Source organism: Parus major, chromosome 4 (assembly GCF_001522545.3).
Source record: "Parus major isolate Abel chromosome 4, Parus_major1.1, whole genome shotgun sequence".
In the NCBI taxonomy this organism is placed as follows: Eukaryota; Metazoa; Chordata; class Aves; order Passeriformes; family Paridae; genus Parus; species Parus major.
In genome coordinates, this window is record NC_031771.1 from 55,992,398 (window position 1) to 56,011,875 (window position 19,478).

A 19,478-nucleotide genomic window follows, 5' to 3' on the forward strand; every position below is an offset into this window, starting at 1 on the left:
GAGTGTATTTTTTTAATTGCATTTTATTCCTTGGTAGCTATGTAGTGTTGTAATTGTGAAGCAAAAAATGTTGCCAAGAACCACAGGAGAAATTCAATGTTGATGTTCAGTTTCTACCAAAAAAAGCCAATACTAAAAAAAAAGTCAAACAACAATAATAACAACAACAAAAAACCCCCACCAAATATCCCAGTAGACCAAAATTGTTACAAAAAACCAAAAAAAAAATGTACTTGTTTTGTTCAAAATTTGCCAAAATGGCCTGCATTACTGCTGGTTTGTCCTACAATAAAAGATGAAAAAAAATAAATAATGAATTAAATTCATAAATTAAAATAAATTCAAAATTAAATATTTTCCTCACATGTACAGCCAACAGTTGTATCTCAAAGGGAATTCTTATAACTTATCTAAGGAAAAGTACCTTAAAAGTACTGAACTTATTTGGATTCATTAGTTATATGATAAATATTTTGCTGAACAAATTTTCAGAGAAAAGTGATTCCGTCGGTAAAGGATTGCTCATAAAATTCTGCTTGAGTTCACTGACTTACAGAAGTAAATATTATAGAAAAATACTCTCATTAATATTCAAGAGGGGGAGAATTTCACTGAAGAGGAAATTACCAGATGGTTCAAGTAAGGGTATTGTGTCTTTTTTGCATGGAATATCTGCTGTGGAACTAGTTACCTAAATGGACCTAAAAAGAATTTTATGTGATTTTTTTTAATTTATTTTATGCAATAACCTTGTTGTTTGTCAACCATTTTAGTGTAAATTACCTGAGAACCAAGAAATAATATTTTAACTACTGAGGTTAGAACAGAGTGAATCAATATTTTTGGTCTGCACCGTGGCTTTGTTTATTTATTTTATTTACCTTGAATGATAGTGTTTGCCTTGCACCAACAAAGTTCAGAATACCTCCAGACCTGTCCTTCTAAATGCTGTTGGAATAGTAGGTTTTATATAGATGTTAAACCAAGAGTCAATTATTCACTGCAAAAAGTCTTTCACACAATACTATATTAAAAACTAGTCCTTTAATAATTATAAATACTATTTATTACAATATCAGAGTTTGCAAGGTTTTGTATTATTTGGGTGTTTTAGTTTGGTCTTATAGTTTGCACCTTTTGTTTGCCATAGACTGACTTCTTTAAATGTTTTTTACTCAAGTGGCCTTTAATCTGAGGCAGAAAATATTCAAATGGTACAAATTAATGTGGTTAATGAGCTATACCATTTTCCACAAACAAAGTGCTTGTTTTACTTAATCATCCTGTGGAGAAGAGCTGCAGACAGCTAGAAAAGTCTGTAGCATGAGGCTGTGACTCAGTACACCCCTGTCACTCCTTCTGTTCCCAGTTCTCTCAGCAGGATTAGCTGGGAGTACAGCTGTCATATCTGACTGTAATGTCATATTTGGTGGGGTATTATTCAATCAAATACAAAGTGCAAGTTAAAATAATCTAACAGGTGACAGAACATCTCTATAAAGATTGAGCTATCTATTTTGCAAAATTCTTATTCTATCTGTAGACCTACAGAAATGGAAGAAACTCAGTAGCTGCATTGCATCACTCCCTCGCAGTATCCCTGAAATACATTTTGGGTTTTGTTGCACATTTTTTGGGGTTTTGTTCATTGGTTAGGTTGGGGGTTGGTTGTTTGTTTGTTTGTTTGTGCTTTTTTAATAATTGAAGTCTTGATAGTAGCTAACAGCATTTTGCTCTCTCACTGAAGAGCATTGGATTGTTTTTCCAGCAGTTACCTTCCAGGAGTTTAGTCTCACTTCCACTGCCTCTCTCCCAGAGTTGCTCCCTAGAGGGCCCTTGAATTGCAAATAGCAACACCTTTCATTGAGACAGTACTTTGTCCCCCAGCCCTATTAGGATATATCAGTCTTCCCTACATTCCTGGCCTTGCAGACAAAGCCATTTTGCTTGACCATGTCTGGAGCTCCACAGACTTTCCCCTCAAAACAGAACATTGTTGCAAGGTAGTTGTCTGTTTTCTCAAAACACCTCCCTTTGAAGACTTTGAAGACTCCTTGTCTCAAAGCATGGAGCTGGAAAGTCTGGGAGCTCTTGCCCAGTCAGCCTTGCAGGATTCCCAGACTTCCCCCTGTATGGGCAGAACTTGGAGAGCTGAGACCTGCAGGAGGTCACGGGTGGCCACTGGTGGTCCTGGTGGGGCTGGACACGCTCCGGCTGCTGCCTGAACCCACAAGGGTTTGGCTTGGGTGGGTACTGAAAGGTGAGCTGCTAGCTCTGGGAGGGGTACATTCTCTTTAGTGGTTCTTAGGGCACAAAATTTCTGTCACCTTTAGAAGTGATTTACAACTGTAATAAATCTCCCTGATTTGTATTAGGCATTGATTCTTGTAACAGTCTCATTTCACAAATCACATAGCTATAGCTATAACATAAATTCCCAGTTAGGTACTGGATAAAAACAGAATTAGGAATTCAGCATTTTCCTTCCTTCTTCATGTTTTCTGTATTCAGGTTTTAACACTTACTCATGTAACTTCTGCTATTTATTCTGTTAATATTTATTTGTAACTGCTTACTGAACCAAACAGTATACATGTGCACCTAATTTTTCCTAAGAAAACACATTGATACCTCTGTAAATTTAAATGTATACTTGAAAACCTATAGCAAGGATACCAAGAATATTTTTTCTGTTCTAACATTCCAATTTCATGCATAAAAGAGTACTAGATTGAGAGTCTGGATTTTTACCAGCACATGACATTGATTCTATGTGCAACTGGACTAATTACAGAGATAAATTAATAAAGAACATAGAAACAGAGGTATCTGTGCATGTCAAATTGTGTCAAGTGGGTTTAATCTAGTTTTACTAAACAGCTTATTGATATACAAGTCCTGCAGTAAGACATTTGTAGTTCCCAATGGATATAGAATCCTAACAGGTATAATAATCTTTCCTTACTAGCACTGCAGTATGTAAAGAGTTTTTCTATTATGTTCTCTGTAATGCTGGAAAGAACAAAGTATTAGAAATTAATCATTGTAATTATATGGTCAATGCATTACCTATTTAAATTCATATTTGGAAGCTACCTTGTTGAAAAACTCCTATGGGAAATCCTAATACACATTTTTTTGTTTTATGATCAGAGCTAAAATAAAGCTGGTTCACTGAAAATTGTATGGAAAGCCTTCCATGAGAAAGACAATACCAGGTTCATCCTCCACGAGAAAGATCATGAGGTAGCTTTTTGGTGAATTATTTCACCTACATTCAAATACATGTTACATTTGCAAAACTCATGACAAAGCATTTAAAGATTGTTCCAAAAAATATAGTCTAAAAATACAGTGGTTTGGTTGGATTGCTTTTGACAGTGGTTTCCAAGCTTCCATGTTTGAACACAGGAAGGTGCAGACCCATCTGGCCTAGTGATTATGTAGGGTACCTTGCAGAGACTGACTGAGACGTACTGTTGGTAAAAGTATTGTGATCTCTGCTCAGATCCAACTGAGGTAGTCAAAGCATAACAGAGCTTCCTTCAGCCCCAGGCACTCAGATTTGTATCTCAAAGAACAGTGAGTTCCAGGAGAAAGGGAGTCCTTGAGCAATCTCTGACACCTTGAAATGGCTGAGGATGGAATCCTGAGGCTATATCTCAGGTGCATTCATTGGCTGTGACTTTAAGGCTTTACAGTTTTCCTTCAGCTTTCCCGAATTTCTTTTTCAGTTCTCTCAGCTGCAGAGTTGTTTTTCATGTTGGTGTGGCCCTTGGAAGGCATTCACATGTCCTCCTCTTCATCCTCATAAAGTCAAGTCTGTGCTCTTCCAGGCATAGACAGCAGTGACCTGGCTTCATTCCATTTCTTGTGTTCTCAGACTTGACCTGACTTTCACATAAATCATGTACCACTTCTCAGGCTCCTTGGTTCCTCCTTATGACTCTTTTAAGTTATCCCTCTACAGAAGCTGACTCTCTGTTTTGTGATGCTGTGGATATACTCCTCTAGACCATGAGAAACCTGGGAGGTCTGTCTGTGCCACCCTTCCCATTCCTCCACAGAATTTTTGAAAGTTAGTGATAGTTGATATGTTCTTAGAAATCAAATTGGAATTTCAAGGAACCTGTACCAAGATAGTGCCCATGTATTTTTATTTCCATTACACTTATGCTTTCTGATAGGTTTCTGTCCTTTTGTACTTTTTTTTTTTTGCCTCTGGCTTTTTTCTCTCTTGTATAATATGTATTTTTCCAAGTGCTGTTTCCAACAGCATATTTTATTATACTGACAAGAACAGCAACACCTCTGTAGATTGTCCTACAGCAAAGGCATGACAGAATAAATGATCATAAATAAGTCATCTTGCATGATTTCTGTGTTTCCAGTCCTTCAGTTCCTCTCTCCAAGGGGCTAGTGTCCTGGCAAACTGCTGCCTCGTATGACATTAAAGACCTAAGCCACAGAAGAGATGTGTTTGCTGCCATTTGAACCCAAATCACAAGGGTATGATAGAATGGCCACTGGAAGCCATCAAGCATTGATAGACCCCATGTTTCTTGAATTTTATTAAGTTATGGGGGTTCAGATACTCATTCTACATGTTCAAACTGCAGGTAGGAGAGGTTACTTTGTTTTAGTCACAGAATTCTGATACTATATATATCTTGTAGAAAGATACAAAACTGCACTTTGGATGGCTTAAACTCTCCATTATCTCATTTTCCTATGTATAAAGGAGGAGTAAATAAATTAATTTATTCTCTACGTTTTTTAGTTTAATTTATAATGGCACTCTTTGGCACAGAAAGTTCAGCTGAAGGCTTTGCTACCACTTTAGATACATTCTCACAAAGTCCCTCTGGCTCATGATGGAGAGTAGCTGTTTGCTGCATCACTTTGCCTTTCCTTTATGCACATATTCATGGTTTCTGCCTCTGGAAGAATGCCTGACAATACGTGTCATCTGCATGCCATGTTACGTGTTTGCAAGTCCCTATCTCACTGCTCACAGGACCTTCTGGTGCATGTGTTCATGCTCAGGGCCATTGAGCACAAGGGGCTACATAACAGTGCATCCCTATAATGCACTTAGAGATGTATTCACAAATGCCCAAGGGTAAAGGTGGTGCAAAAGATTAGCCCAGAGACCAAGGAAAGATATACAGGGAGAAGACCCAGCGGATGGATAAGTCTATAATGGTGTTTTCTTATTAATTTATAAATCTTTTGGAGGTCAGTATTGCTATATATTTTGAAAGTAAATGTATCTATGAATATGGTTTTGGCTGTTTACACTATCTTGTTAAAATGCTTTAAACAGAGGAAGGACTTAGACAGCCTTACACAGTGTATATGGGTCTTGCCTACAGAGCTGAACGGTGAGACAGGCAATACCAGCACACTGAAGGACCTAGAAGCAGAAAGTGGTAGGAGCAGAAGACTGATGTTACTGGTTGTACAGTTCTTCAAACTGTAATGAAATAATTCTGCACGTAGATGTGTGTAACTTTAACTGAATTATGTATACAGTCAGCAAATAAAATAGAGGTTTTATTCTCTAAAAATAGAAATATTTCTATTGAAATATCCAATGGGAATGAAGGAAGTTAAAGATCATAAACTGAGACTTTCAGCTATTAGACAGCTACTCCCTGGGGGTTACTGTCAGGCCAGCAATATGCCAGTGCTGTACAAAACAGTCTTCTGCCTAAGTGGAAGGAAATCAAAGTCACAAATGTGGTATTCAACTGCAACTGTTATTGTGGAGGTCAGAGTCCTTGGCTGACGGGAGAAATAGACCTCGCCAGAAATGCCGGCAGTATCTGGTAAGGGAATGCATGAAATAAGCATCATTGACAAGTATACTCATAAGGAGGCAAAAGTTTTCTCTTTTTTATGGCTGAAATAAAAAAAACAGGAGTTAGTCTCTTTGGAGCCATCTTTCCAACTGCTAAGACTGAAAAGTATTTTGGACTATCCCTGTATTTTCAGAATTTCAAGCATTTTAGTAGAAACAATCATTTTAATAACAGCTCATCACATAATGCTCTGGAAACTGGTTTGTGGATTTGCTGCTCTGTTTTCCGCATGTAACTCCTGAAAAGAATGCAAAACAGGAGATGTGAAAAGAAATGAAAGAAAGAAGTGTCACTTCTCTAAAATATGGTTTTAACAAATCTGTTTCAGAAGGCCTGCAGAGAGCTGCAGAGCAGTGCTAGTCATGGAGATGTGTGTCATGAGGCTTGTTCATCTCTGCTGATGGGTGGGGGACTTTACTAAAACCACTGTTTTGTTGGACTCTGTTTCAGGTGGGATTCCCTTTGTCCTCACTGGAGAGTTTTTCCAGCAGTCACAGAGGCCAGCTGCATTCATGATAGCTGGGACAGTGAACTGGCTCTCCAACTTCGCTGTGGGACTGCTCTTCCCCTTCATCCAGGTACTCAACATCCTTCATAACTGATATGCTGTGATATTGCTGGTAGAGTGGGACAGATGGTGTTTGAAAAGAAATTTCAGGTAGTAATAAATGTCCTGTTACTGAAGTGGATGACACTCCCACCCTGTGTGCAATACAGATCAGTTGTGATACCCACATGTCTCCTTGCTGGAGCATGTTGGAAAAAAGCTGCCCTTCAGTGGAAAAAATATTATAACCATGGACAACCCTCCGTGGCAAGTTCCCCACAGGAGTGTTTAAGCTATGCAATCTGATGATCTTGTCTGGGTTCACAGTCACTGACTGTGATTGTCACTGCCTCTTTCTTCAGCCTTTAGAATACCCATCATCATGGTTTGAGACCACCCTATCACCCTGTGCTTTGAGAATCCATATAAGACTCATGGGGAAATAGATGCTCTCTGCACCTCCCTCCACAAGCTTGGCTTCATGGCTCTTTTTTTCAACTTCTATCAGGCTTTTATCTTCTTTAGCTGGTTCCTTCTTGCTGCAGCTTAATTGCTGCATGGATTAATCTGTTCCTGCCCCAGCTTCCCCAGGCTCCCATAAGCTTTGTTTTTAGTGGATTGCTTGGCTGCACTAGTCACATGGAGCTGTCTGAGATCTGGGGCTGTGCTTTAACAAGGAAAGTTTATTTAAAAAAAAAAAAATGTAAAAAGAAAATTAAAAGTTCGACACAGAACAACATTCTCCTGCTCTGGTTCCTAATACTTCAACACTATTGATATGTCAGGGTTTTTTTGCTTGAAACAAAAAGGCTTCAAACAGCTTCTAATTAGAAAACAAGCTGAGGTTCTTTTTTTGCTCATGAACCTCTTCCAAGGATTGTACTCTCTGCAGCTCACACTGAAGCTGGTGTTTTATCTCAGGAGCTGAAATACAGCTGATGATGGCCTGAATGGACAAAACTCTTTCAAACAATGGAATGGACAAAACATCCAAACTCTAAAAAGAGGCATTCTGATCCATGAATAACAGTTTAAGAGTGAAGCTCTCTACTACAGGCCAAAAAAAAGAAGTTCTAGGTTTTGAGTTTTTTAAACACACAGAGGAAAATATCAGGGGCAGAGGAGAGGTGCAGGGAGAGCAAACCCTCATGGATACCTGCACCTCAAACCCAGGAGAGATTCTGGAATGGTCTTCAAATCATTGCCAAGGAAGAGATTTGATGAGAGCTGCTGCTCTGCATGCTTTCTTCCAACTGAAAAGAATTTGATTCCGCAATACCACATGCCTAACTATTTGCAGATACAGTAAAAAAATCATACTCTAAAAACTTATATATTTCTTTTTCATTTGACAAGTAGAACTGCTTTTACTATGTAATACTATGTACTGTTTTAAATTATCTGTATAAGGTACTTTATGGTAGACCTTGAAAGCCTTATAACATCCCACCCATGATCTAAGTTTGACACTAAATTTAAAATTTGTTCTAACAGGCACAAGTCTCTTGTAGTTTTGATTACTCGGATCGCCTTCAAAATTTAACATGGATATAAAGTCTGTGATCTTCCCAAACTCTATACATTTACTAATGTTAACTGCAATTACACTGCTATATCCTGAGAGCTTCTTTTCATGCTTACTGAAATTGATGAGTGCTATCCACCAGTTTCATGGTGAACACCTTTCCAGCTTAGACACTCTCAGGTGAGATTTCCAAAAGGAGGTAGAGAAATAATTCCTTTTCCTGAGGTTGTTAGGACATCTACAAAATTATAGAAAGAATTAGACAATTTCCTTGAGGTTTTGAAAACCTGACACAGTCCATGGGGCAGCCCCAGCTCATCCAGCAAATGGATGCTCCTGTGTAGTTTAATAGCTTTTTCTTCCAGAAGATGAGTGACTTTTAGTAGCATTAGACCCTCCCTTCCAGCCCAACTGGCCAGCTAGTTCTGCTTCCACCACCTACCTCCTTGGCAGCTGGGCAGGGACAGAGAACAAGATCTCAAATCTAGGAGCATTTAATCAGAATGCTTTTTTTTGGGGTTGTTTTGTTTTTTTTGGTGGGGAGGGAGGTATTATTTTTTGTTTGGTTGGTTTTTTGTCCAGAGACATTTAGAGAATGCCACATTTCTCCAAAACTGCAATTTCTGCCTCCTTCTGCACAAAACTGGGGATTAACCTGAGCTCTGCTTAGCTGTCAGATTTGAATTCATGCACCTCAGGACACTCCCTACTTGTTGTGCTATTGCTACCCGAGAGATCACCTAGTAAAAACTGTTTAAAAAGACCCTCAGTAAATTCAAATTAAAAGGCAAACTACATTCTCTAATTTTCCACATGCATATTAAAGCTTTTTGAGTGATTTAGTATGCATCCATATGAAGTTTGCTGTAGCCTTGGGGAATTTGTCATTATGTGTCATAAAAATATCCAGTTGTGTGATTACAAAATTATCCAGTTTAGTTTTAATGAAGATAAATTGTATTTCGAGCTTGAAGATTTTGTGGGATTTTTTTCTTCTTTTAAAGAAAAGAGAAATAAAAAAGAGAAAAAGCTTAGAATTTGCACCTAAAGATGAAAGCAGTGTTACTCAGACTTTGATTTTTAAAGCGTTTTCCAAGATCAAACTAGAACATCTCTTTTTTCCCAAGCTTTAACTTTTTTCCTATTTCAGTCAACCTTATTCTCAAAATTCAGTTTATGAGTCACCACTTTCTTCACATAAAGGCAGTATCTTCTTCCTAGTTCATTTTATAAACCTAAACCAGGAAAAAAAAATCTTTAAGTTGCCTTCACAGGATGAATGCATAATCCTGTCTGTGTATTTAAATACTAACCTGATTGCTTGAGAAACAGCAGCCACATTTTTTTGCTCCTTGGTGTACTTCTACAAAATTATCCCAAACATTTGGGAAGTAAATCTGGTAAGTTTAGAGTTACTAAAAAATCAAATAGTAGTTAGTTTTCCAAATGTCACCAATTAACTAATTTGAATGACTAGATTTTTGCCCTTCAACCATCTGTAGATAAATATAATCAAAGAGTATCTTGAGTCATAAATTAAAATATATATATGAGATTGAAAAGCTACTATAAAAATCAATTTTTGACAAATTAAAAAAAAATAAATTGAATGCAGCTTCTTTTCCAGGCTCCATAACTACCTATTTGAGGTGCTGAAATGTGAACAGGGACACAGGAAAACAGAAATTAGAATGTAAAAATACATGAGAATGGATGCAATGAGCTGAAGCAGGCACAGGGAAAAACAAACCAGCAGAAGAGTATAATCTAAAAGGTTGGAAAACTTTTGGTGCCATAGAATAGGCTTCTTGCATTAAAGTAATAATCTTCATTAGCAATAAGTTTGCAGGGATAGACTTCAGTAATCCAGTGGTGTCTTTAAACTTTAAACTACATGTTTAAGAACTTTAATTTACATGTTATCTAGAAAAAGTTTCGGTTTGCTTTTTGTAATGTGCTGCATAAATACAAATAATTACTAAACATCAATAATTACCAAATAATTTCCCAACATGTTATTTTCACTATATGTTGGTGCATTTTTATTTCATATTTCATTATTTCATATTTCATTATTTCATATTTCAAGATTTCTATGAGGCACTTAAAGACTACATGGTAAATTAGTAATTAGTAATAATGTAGGAAAACAGCAGATTCCTCCAGAAGTTTTCTGTCATAATAATTTCTCTTTTTAGAAGACTGCTCAGAGTCTTTTTTAGATGTCAGTCACATTGTATATAGAGTATGTATTCAAGAAATATTTAAATTGCTTTGTATTTTATATTTTTAATTTTCAAGAACAGCTCATCTTCAGACCTTCCTCCTAATACAAAAGGTTCCAATAACTGGGGAATGCAGTGGAATATCCTGTTATGTTTAGAGAACTGCTATATAGAAAGTATATATGATTTTACTGTTAACTAGGGTTTGACCAAAATAATCTGCTTAGATCTGTGATCCAGAAGGAGCTCAGTATTATATGGAATAAAGATGCTACAAGCCTTGAAGCTTTAGTTCAGATTGCTTACTAGTACAATGCCAAGACTTGTATGTGTGTTCATTTTCCTCCTTTTAGAAACTAATTTATTTGGGCCTGTGAAGAAGTACTTCTGAGTCATTATACTGGTTCCTGGAGGTTCTCTTTTATTTCTACTTTATTTCTTCCTCAGTTTTACACTAGAGATTTTCATTCTCATGCCTCAAGATTCATTTACTTGCAAGATTGTCTTTTGGTTGTCCTTATTATTTCCTTACTGTGTAATAGTATTCCTTCACTTTTTCTATTACTCAGCACAGGGATTTCGTTAACCGGTGTGCACAGAAAGTTATGCATAGTTTCCCTCAGCCAAGCTATTTTAAGCTTCTTCAAATGCATTGGATGTTCCATGCAATGACAGTGTCCCTGTATTAAGGGAAATGGTTAAAGTTCCCCTCAAAGATGAGAAAATGAAATGTGGGCTATCAGAGGGTTAGATGTGCTTATCTTAATTAGAATCAACCCACCTGAGTGATACACTCTAAGGATCTGTTACATTTTTATGAGGAGGTAGTGAGTCTGTGAGGGTCATGGTTGAAATTGCAGTTCATGTCTAAAACTGTCTCTATTTTTTACTTAGGAATTATGTTTCATACATTACACTTTAATGCTCTGTCCTTCCTCATTGTCCTGCACTTTCAGCAGCACCTTAAATTATGTCTGGAACAGAAGAAGGACAAAGGGTAAAGGACACAAGCCCTTATCCATTTGTTTCACTGCATTTTATCAATTTGAAGCAAAGTGAAGTCAAATGTCTGCACGAATAACAGTTTTTCTGCTGATCAATTTTATAAGAACCATTATCACTTGACCTCACCACTTCAAATGCCAGTTTGACCCACATCTCATGACACAGATGTTCATGGCAACTTCCAAATGCAAGGACCCATTGCTAGTGTCAAGGGATGTGACTTTGCAAGTGGAGAATTTAGAGTCAAGTTTAGCATTTGCTGGAAAGAGCCAAAAGTTTTGATTAAAAAATATTAATGTGTTACATTTGTTAAATTGATTCAGAATTTGTACAGCATTAATTTTGCTGTATCTGCCCTAGAATATGTTTTCCTGTTTCCAGTATCACAGTCCTGCTTAGAATTTAACCTTTTCTACAGAGTGTGTTAAGTCAGCAAGCAACTATTGTTAAATAGCATGTAATGATCCTCTCAACTACTTTTAGATTCCTCCAGAGTATGGTGTTCACAGCATGCAATCTATTAGCAGGAAGACTGTTCTCAGCTAGATTACTTCTAAAAGTAGCAAATTGTGCAGGTTTTGTAATTAAAACCAGAATTCTGATCATTTCAATGTTAGGTGATTTATTTGTTTCAGTTTACTTTTAAGCTTTAAAAAAAATGAGTTCTTTTGCTCATTCATGTTGGGCACATAAAGTCAGTTCATAATGCTAAAAATTAAGTATTCTTTACTATTGTATTTAAAGGGAGGTGGGGGAAATGCCTGTGCATTCTCTCTGATGTGTATAGCAGCCCCTCACAAGCTGGGGGTATGTTTGTTCACCTCTTTGCTAAAGAAAAAGTGGCAAAGCTGCACCTATTCATACTGCACTTATTCATACACCTCACATATGCAGCTCTATCTTATCCAAAGTCAGGACTGATTGCTTGCCATGCCTGGGATCTGATCTGGGGGAAATGTCTGAGTACTTCAACTTTGATTATTTTTTGTGGTAATTGCATGTGTGTTGTAGGTAAATCACTTCTTAGTTTTCTTTTTTATTTTTCCACAAATAGAAAGCCTTGATCATCTGCAGAAAAAAGACAAAAATGAGTAATTCAGGATTCAGCTGGCCAGAATTTCCAGAAATGTTGTTTTTCAAATGGCCTCCTTACAAAGCTGGTATTAAAATAGAAGGTGATGCATTTAAAAGTTAAAGCTTAACTATTAAATATCCTGTATAGCAATAGCCCTCACCAGCCTTGAAAAATCCAATATAAATCCTACTTTGAAGAGGTTTTATTAGTCTGCTGACTTAGTAGGTGCTTCCCTCAGGAGATTGCATCAATAAGTGTGTCTGCTGTCCTTTTGCCCTCCCCTGTAGACCTGATAGGGCAGGTGACCCCCAGTAACCCCAGCCAGCCTGGCCCCTCCAGGACCCTCACCCGGGGGTGTGCCCTTGGCTCTGGATGGATATCAGTCAGGAGACAGCACTGCTGCTGTTTGGGAAACCACCTAAACCCTGCTCACCTTTGAGCCTTGGCTGATCCTGCAGGAGGTTATGCTTAGGGAAGTGCCAAGGGAACACAGCTGCAGAACAGGGGCTCTTGTAGAGCTTTGTTCTGAATCCCTTCTGGCCTTTGGGTGTCCAACCCTGCACACTAAAGCCTGGATTCGGGTATTGCTAAGGAGACATTCCTAGCTCTGGCAAGGCTGCCTGGTGCTGGGGGAGGAAAAGCACCTTTGTGAAGGTGGCAGCGTGTTCTGAACCTGAGCAGTCTGTGCAGCCAGTGTGAAGAGATCAGCGTGAGTGGATGTGTCAGTGGGATATGGACAGAGCTGCCTTGGTGCTTCCTGCACCACCAGGGCTGCTGCTGCTGCTGCTGCTGCTGCTGCTGCTGCTGCTGCTGCTGCTGCTGCTGCTGCTGCTTGGAGCAGGCTGTGAGGCAGTAACCTGTCCGTATGAGAGGAAATGCAGAACTACAGAAATCATACACTTTCCTCATTTTTTTTCTCTATTGTTTTCTCTATTTGCTTAGAGCTTCCATTCAGAATTAATCAGCTTTTACTTCTTCCTCTGACGTTCCCTTCCTCCTTGAACTACCCCTTCTAGCTCTTCAGAGGTGCTATGTTTTGATGAGGAGTTAAGCTACTCTTTTGGTGGATATGAGTATTCAATTTTTTGAACACTGAGGCTTCTACTCCATGTACTAGGTGAAATACTGTCACAAAGCATAGAAAAAGGATAAACCTTTTCAATTTTATCATATATGTTGTCATTATTCTTGTATCATTGACAATGCACGTGTCAGTGAAGAATCTTGAGGCCATCTATGTCCGTAAGCCCAAATACCCACAGCTGCAGAGAATCTGTGCTTTGCCACCAAGGACTTTAAATTTAGTTTTTCCTCAGCTTTTTACTCTCGGCCCAGCCCAGGATAAGCAATATTCTGTGGTTTTACCTCTACAGTAGCATCAGCAGGCTCATACCTAGCACACTGGAAGGCATAAAACGACAGAGTTAGATTAGGAGAGTTAGCTGGGAGACTATGGTAACTACAGATAGTAAGTGAGGTATACAGGTTTCATGGACAGAATATAAATAATATGCAATATAAATAAAAGAAAGTACAATAACCTCATGGAATAGAGACTCTGTTTCCTGTCAGATCTATCAGTACCTTCTCTGTAGTAGCCGTTGTTCAACAGCTCAGCATTTACTGTTTTTTTTACCACATTATCTCACCTTCTAGATTCCCTGATGGGCACATCAGGTATTTTTGGGCCAATCTATTGCTTGTTCCACCTCTCAGATCTTTCTTCCAGCACCAGGCAATTCAAAATACTTCAGAAACAGATAAAAATGAATTAAACATCTATCTGAGCTCTGTCCCACCTATGTCCCACTAAAGGTTTTACTGAGTTGAGATCTGTGATTTAAAATTTTCCTCCCCCTTTATCCTGTATTTCTGTCCTACAAGCTTTATCAGTGTGCAGTGTGTATAGAAGGTTCCATGCTTATAATGAGTAATTTAATTAGTATGTGATGTTCTGTGCCAAATGTAGGTTTGGGTGATATAAATTGAACTCTGGATGAGTTATAAAAGGTTTATGAATGAGTAGTTTTCTTTGCTGTGAGTGTAAAATAATAACCAGATTCAAGGAAATATTATAACTGAAGAATGGCTGGAGACAAAGGGGCTTTTTGTGGTCACCCTGCAGTGTTTCCTGTCTGGGAATTATGGGCTTGTTGGACAAATCCTGCAGGACACCAGTGCAGCCTTGTATAAACCCAACAAAATCCACTTGTAGGATTTAGAGCAAAATTTAATTTTTAGCTTATTCTCTGTGAAACTTCAGTTGGAGGTCCTTGAGGGCTACTTCTTAAGGGATTGCAGAAATTAGGAAGAATATGATTATTACAAATAAATATAAATACATTAGGTAAAATAGTTGCAAATAAAACACACTCATGAGTGTTTAGTTCAATTAGAAGAGGTTTACAGAGATATGAATCAAAGATAATAAGAACTAATTTATTTAGCTCATGGGCAGCAAAGAAATAAAGAGTTAGAAAGGTGAGACAAAGTTGTTGCTGCACCACCAAGAGACACAGGTAATTTACTGCCTTTGGTTGCCGTGTTTATTCATACGAGGGATTAATGGTTCATTTTTATCATGGAGAATATTTAATTCACTGATTTTTTACAAAGTGAAAAACATGATTCTGGTTTGAAACTCTGTCATTCAGATGAACAACAATTACAAATGCAGAAGATCCAGATGTAAAATTTAAATTCTTAGCATGACAGGATGATTTATGAGGCACTGCAAAATTATTTTCTCCTGTCTACTATATCCTTTTGCTTCTGCCTCCGTATAAGCCTCAAAGTTCTATTTGCCAGAATATTTCTCCCCCATGTTACCCATGCTGTTTGGCTTGTGATTGTCAGCTTGCTCAGGACTTCATGCTTCTAGGATTTAATGAAAAAACACTGATGATCTCTAGAGTCCATAGACAATATCAGAGGATGCACTTGCTAGCTTTTCCTATTACAGGCAGGATTTGAACTAGGTAATGGATTATCCACGGAAACAGAGAACATTGTGGCTCGGCAGGCTGGAAATCAGCCACGGTATTAAAAAGCAGCTGCAAGAAAGGGTTTTTTCCATTTCTTCTTGCTTGTTCCACCCAGGAATTAATGTTCTTCTCGTATACCACGCATAATGAGCAAGTGAAACAAAAATAGTGCTATGAATTGCATACACCTGGAGCACCCAAAACAGGGAGTTAGACCAGCCTGCAGCGTAGGACTGGCGTGACTAACGATGATGAGAGTCTGTTGCAAAAATGTGCAAAATGAAGGTTTCCTGGCTCTGTCTTACTTGTTTCAGCTACATACCTTTAATGGTATCTGTAAATGTGTATATTTAGGAAGGCAGGTCTGCTTCCTCTGCCCTGAGTGGTTTTCTCTGGGGTAACCTCAGCCTTGCAGCACCTGAGGTGATGTGTGAGGAGTCCAGCTCTCCTTGGGTTTATTGTTCATGACCTCAGGGAAGGCACCACAGAAAGGCCACCTTATTTTTGGAATTGGAGTCACTCTTCCTGGTTAATTCAGCCTTGTTAATAAAAGCAATTAGAAAAATATGGGTACATTGGATGTTAGAGAGTGTAAATCAATAGAGGAGGAAGGGAGGTTTCCTCAAATGTTATGTTGGGAAGGTAGAATTAGAAAGGAATTATAAATATGACTCTTTAGCTAGAAAGTCTAAGGAAAAAATACAAATGAAAGCATGGTTTGAATAATTCAAAGAAACCGGTCTGGTATGTCAGAACACATTCTTCCCCCCAATAAAACTTAGCTGAGACCCCTCTCCCCAGCCTTATAAAGAAAGGTCTGAAGGACCCTGAGATAACTAAAAATATACAAAAGCAGTGATTTCTATAGGTCACACAAATGTTACTGTATTAGTATACTTAGAAAGATTGGTGAGTGAAAGAATAGAATATTCAAATGTATAGATTATATAAGCAATTGTAAAAGAGAGCTCGGCCTCTCTCTTTTCCTGGCTCTCTCACTTCTGTCCTGTTACTCTCTTTCTTAGCCATCTTAAGTCTTGAACTCATGTATTCATATTTTACCCCCTTTTGTATTGTTCTCTCCGAGCCTGCTTTGAGCTCTATCTGCTGGCTCATAGCAGGCTCTCTCTCTCCCCCACGCCCTGAAATTAACTACTAACATCTAACTTGATTATAGAGGTCTCTGCTGTGTCCCAGACCGTCCAGCACCCCGAAAGCGTCCCTTACATGTTGCAAGTGGCTTCCCTGGAGCCATAATATCAAACCTCTTCCAAGTTCAACAAAGCTCAATTGGCAATATGGTATTTATCAAATTATTTTTCACAACTGTACTGTTGAAAGGTAACTGGTAGCTGCTAAATGATCTAATAATCACCAGGAAAGAAATACTTAGGTTTCAGTGAAGTACAACTTCTACTGGCTGGTTGGAGCCTTTATAATCAATTTATAAATTAACTTCTTTACATCTGTTCTCTTCATTTTTTCAGTGAAGTAAAATCTATAACATTCAAATATGGTCTGTACTTTGCATTCCCTTAACTAACTCTTACACTTTCTAGCATGAAAAGAAATCCATTTTATGGATTATTTTTATTGCTGTGACCTCCCATAACCATAAGGGTGATAACAAATGTGCACTATTTGGGGTTTTTCCTCATTTATTTTGTAAATCTCAGCACCTGTAACTGCTATGATGAACATAGCAGTTTTTCCATGGGTTTTGTAGAGGTGCACAGCACTTTTAAAGCATGGCTCAGTTTCTGTACCTAGGAGCTGGGAGGCAGTGTGCAGAAGAACAACCCAGGGGAACATCTGCCTCATTTCTAGAAGGCCCTGGGTGGTGCCAGGCTCAGCTGAGCACAGTGCAGGATTCCTGTTGCCACCTGCTCTCCCCTGCTCTCCCCGTGCTGCCTCAGCTCGGTCTGTGTCTCCCAGCACCACCCAGATTGCAGCTCTCCTGTGCCAGGAACCTGCTTTGCTGTCGACAGGCCACAGGCAGTGTTGGAAGAACCAAAATTTCATGCATTTTTATGAACTTCTCAGTACTCAACTAGCAATGAGTGCCAGCATGTACTGTACGTGGCTAAAAATTGCTCCGTGCACCCCACTTCTTTTAAACCATCCTGCCTTACTTCTGAATTTTTTCTGTTTTGTAATGACCATCTCCTCTGTCTTCTATTCACAGGCTGGTTTACAGACCTACTGCTTCCTAGTGTTTGCTGGCATCTGCTTTGCAGGAGCGACCTACCTGTTTTTTGTCCTGCCTGAAACAAAAAATAAGACATTTCATCAGATCAGCCAAGCATTTGCCAAAAGGAATAAAGTAACTTTAGAAATGCAAGAGATGAACCACTACCCAGGGGAGAGGAAACCAAGTGAAGAACACGAATCAAACTTCACATCTTCAGTGGACAATGGGGAAACCAAAAAAGGGATCGTGTAAACCCAAGATGCTCTTTCAGGGGATGGGGGAAAGCATGCTCTTTGCATTTATAGTGGTACACAACTTGTATATTTTATGATCTCATGAACTGCTTCCCCCCGAAAATGTTCTAAGTGAGTAAGGGTGAACTCATTAGCAGCTGGGGTAATGGCTGAGACAGTGAGGGGTGGGAGGAACAGCGACTGATAAAATAAATGAGATGGGGTTTCCTTGGCACCTGTGAAGCAAGTGCTGTGGCAAGTGGGATGGGGAATACAGACTTGGAGCTGTGAAGTGGCAGTGGGAGCCAGGGTTTTGAGCAGCAGCTGGCTGAGCACCCCTATGTGCTCACAGGAAGGTGTGTGTGCTCTCTCCAAGAGGAGGAGGAGGCAGGGACAAGAGAAGAGATCCCAGTGGGGGTCTGCTGAGAAGCAAACCTGAAATGGCACCAGAATGTATTTCCCCACATTTTCCAAGATGTCATTCAAGCTGCCTATGTGAACTGACATGACATTCCCTGCCCTCCCATTCCTTTTCTAGCTATTTTGACTTTCAGTTGCATTGCTTGAACATCTCCCACCTTCCCACAAATGGGTAGCTCTGGGTCCTGATGAGTTTCCTTGTATCACTTGCAAATCCTGATTCATTAGCAATAAGCTGTCTCTAGTTTCTGGGTTTGCTGCCACTGCATTTCTCCGAAGATAAGTATTTACATAATTATATTTTTTAAGAACAAACTTAGAGGCTTTAATATGAAAAGAAAACTAAACCTCATGGTGAAGTGAGAAAACTGATGATATGTGTAGGGTATAGTATTGAAACAAAAACTCAAACGTGAAGTGTTCCAAGAGTTGGGGTTTTTAATTGTTTTGTTTGCTTATTCCTTTTCTTTTCAAATTCCTTTTAAAACAAGTCTTAGGAGCCCAGATTCCCCTGAGACCTGATAACTTCTTAACACTCAGGCACCCAAATTCATACGCAGGGATCTATTTCTTACTTAAACACTAATTTTTATTTGGGCATTAGATTCTGAAGCACCAGGCCTAGCTCACATTAAGCTGTCTAAAGCTTTGTAAAATTGCTTGATTTCATAAGAGAAAGACTCAGCAGTCTCTCAGTGGTTCAGTGAACAATTAATGGGACTTTTTTTCTTAATGAATGTCATCTTTACAGTTTGTAATTTTGATAACAGTTTCTCTTGATCCCTCAAGGTACCTGGATGTTGAGTAATAACAAGAATTTTAAAATTAAATAGCTGTTTTATTTGAAAAGTCAGTAAGTCTTTGAGCTGCTCTCAGGCGTAAGACAGAAGAAGAAAGTGCAATATATAGGTAGAGTCAATTAGTTATATTTACTAATCTAGAAATTCATGCATTCATGCATTTGGAGCATTTGCACATATATGTGTTCATACATGAATATATACATTCCAAGTATAGATATATATTAATATTCAGTGGCTTAATATTAGTGGCTTCAAGGTAAAAGAGGATAGATAGAGATTGGATATTAGGAAGAAATTCTTTACTGTGAGGGTGATGAGACACTGGAAGAGGTTGCCCAGAGAAGCTGTGGCTGCCCCATCCCTGGAACTGTTCAAGTCCAGATTGGATGGGGCTTTGAGCAACCTGGTCTAGTGGAAGGTGTCCTTGACTATGGTGGGGTATTGGAACAAGATGATCTTTAAGGTGCCTGCCAACCTCGGCTATTCTATGATTCTGTGATTTATAGTCATATATATACACATACAATGGATAATTATCTTCCAGTATCTGCAGGGATGGGGGCAAGTGTTAGTTTGTATTTCTACAAGATAAGCTGTCGTTTGTTT

The 19,478-nt window shown here is 38.6% G+C and overlaps 1 protein-coding gene across 2 annotated transcripts in view; it reads left to right on the forward strand.

Moving 5' to 3' along the window:
- SLC2A9 (solute carrier family 2 member 9) overlaps window positions 1–18,922 on the forward strand; it is an 82,080-nt gene extending 63,158 nt beyond the window's left edge. For both annotated transcript variants that reach the window (XM_015625603.2, XM_015625602.2), the window contains exons 11-12: window positions 6,315–6,442; window positions 17,411–18,922. In XM_015625603.2, the coding sequence (XP_015481089.1) occupies window positions 6,315–6,442; window positions 17,411–17,668 (386 nt within the window). In that variant the 3' untranslated portion in view covers window positions 17,669–18,922. The remainder of the gene's footprint in view (window positions 1–6,314; window positions 6,443–17,410) is intronic.
- Window positions 18,923–19,478: the final 556 nt, after the last annotated feature.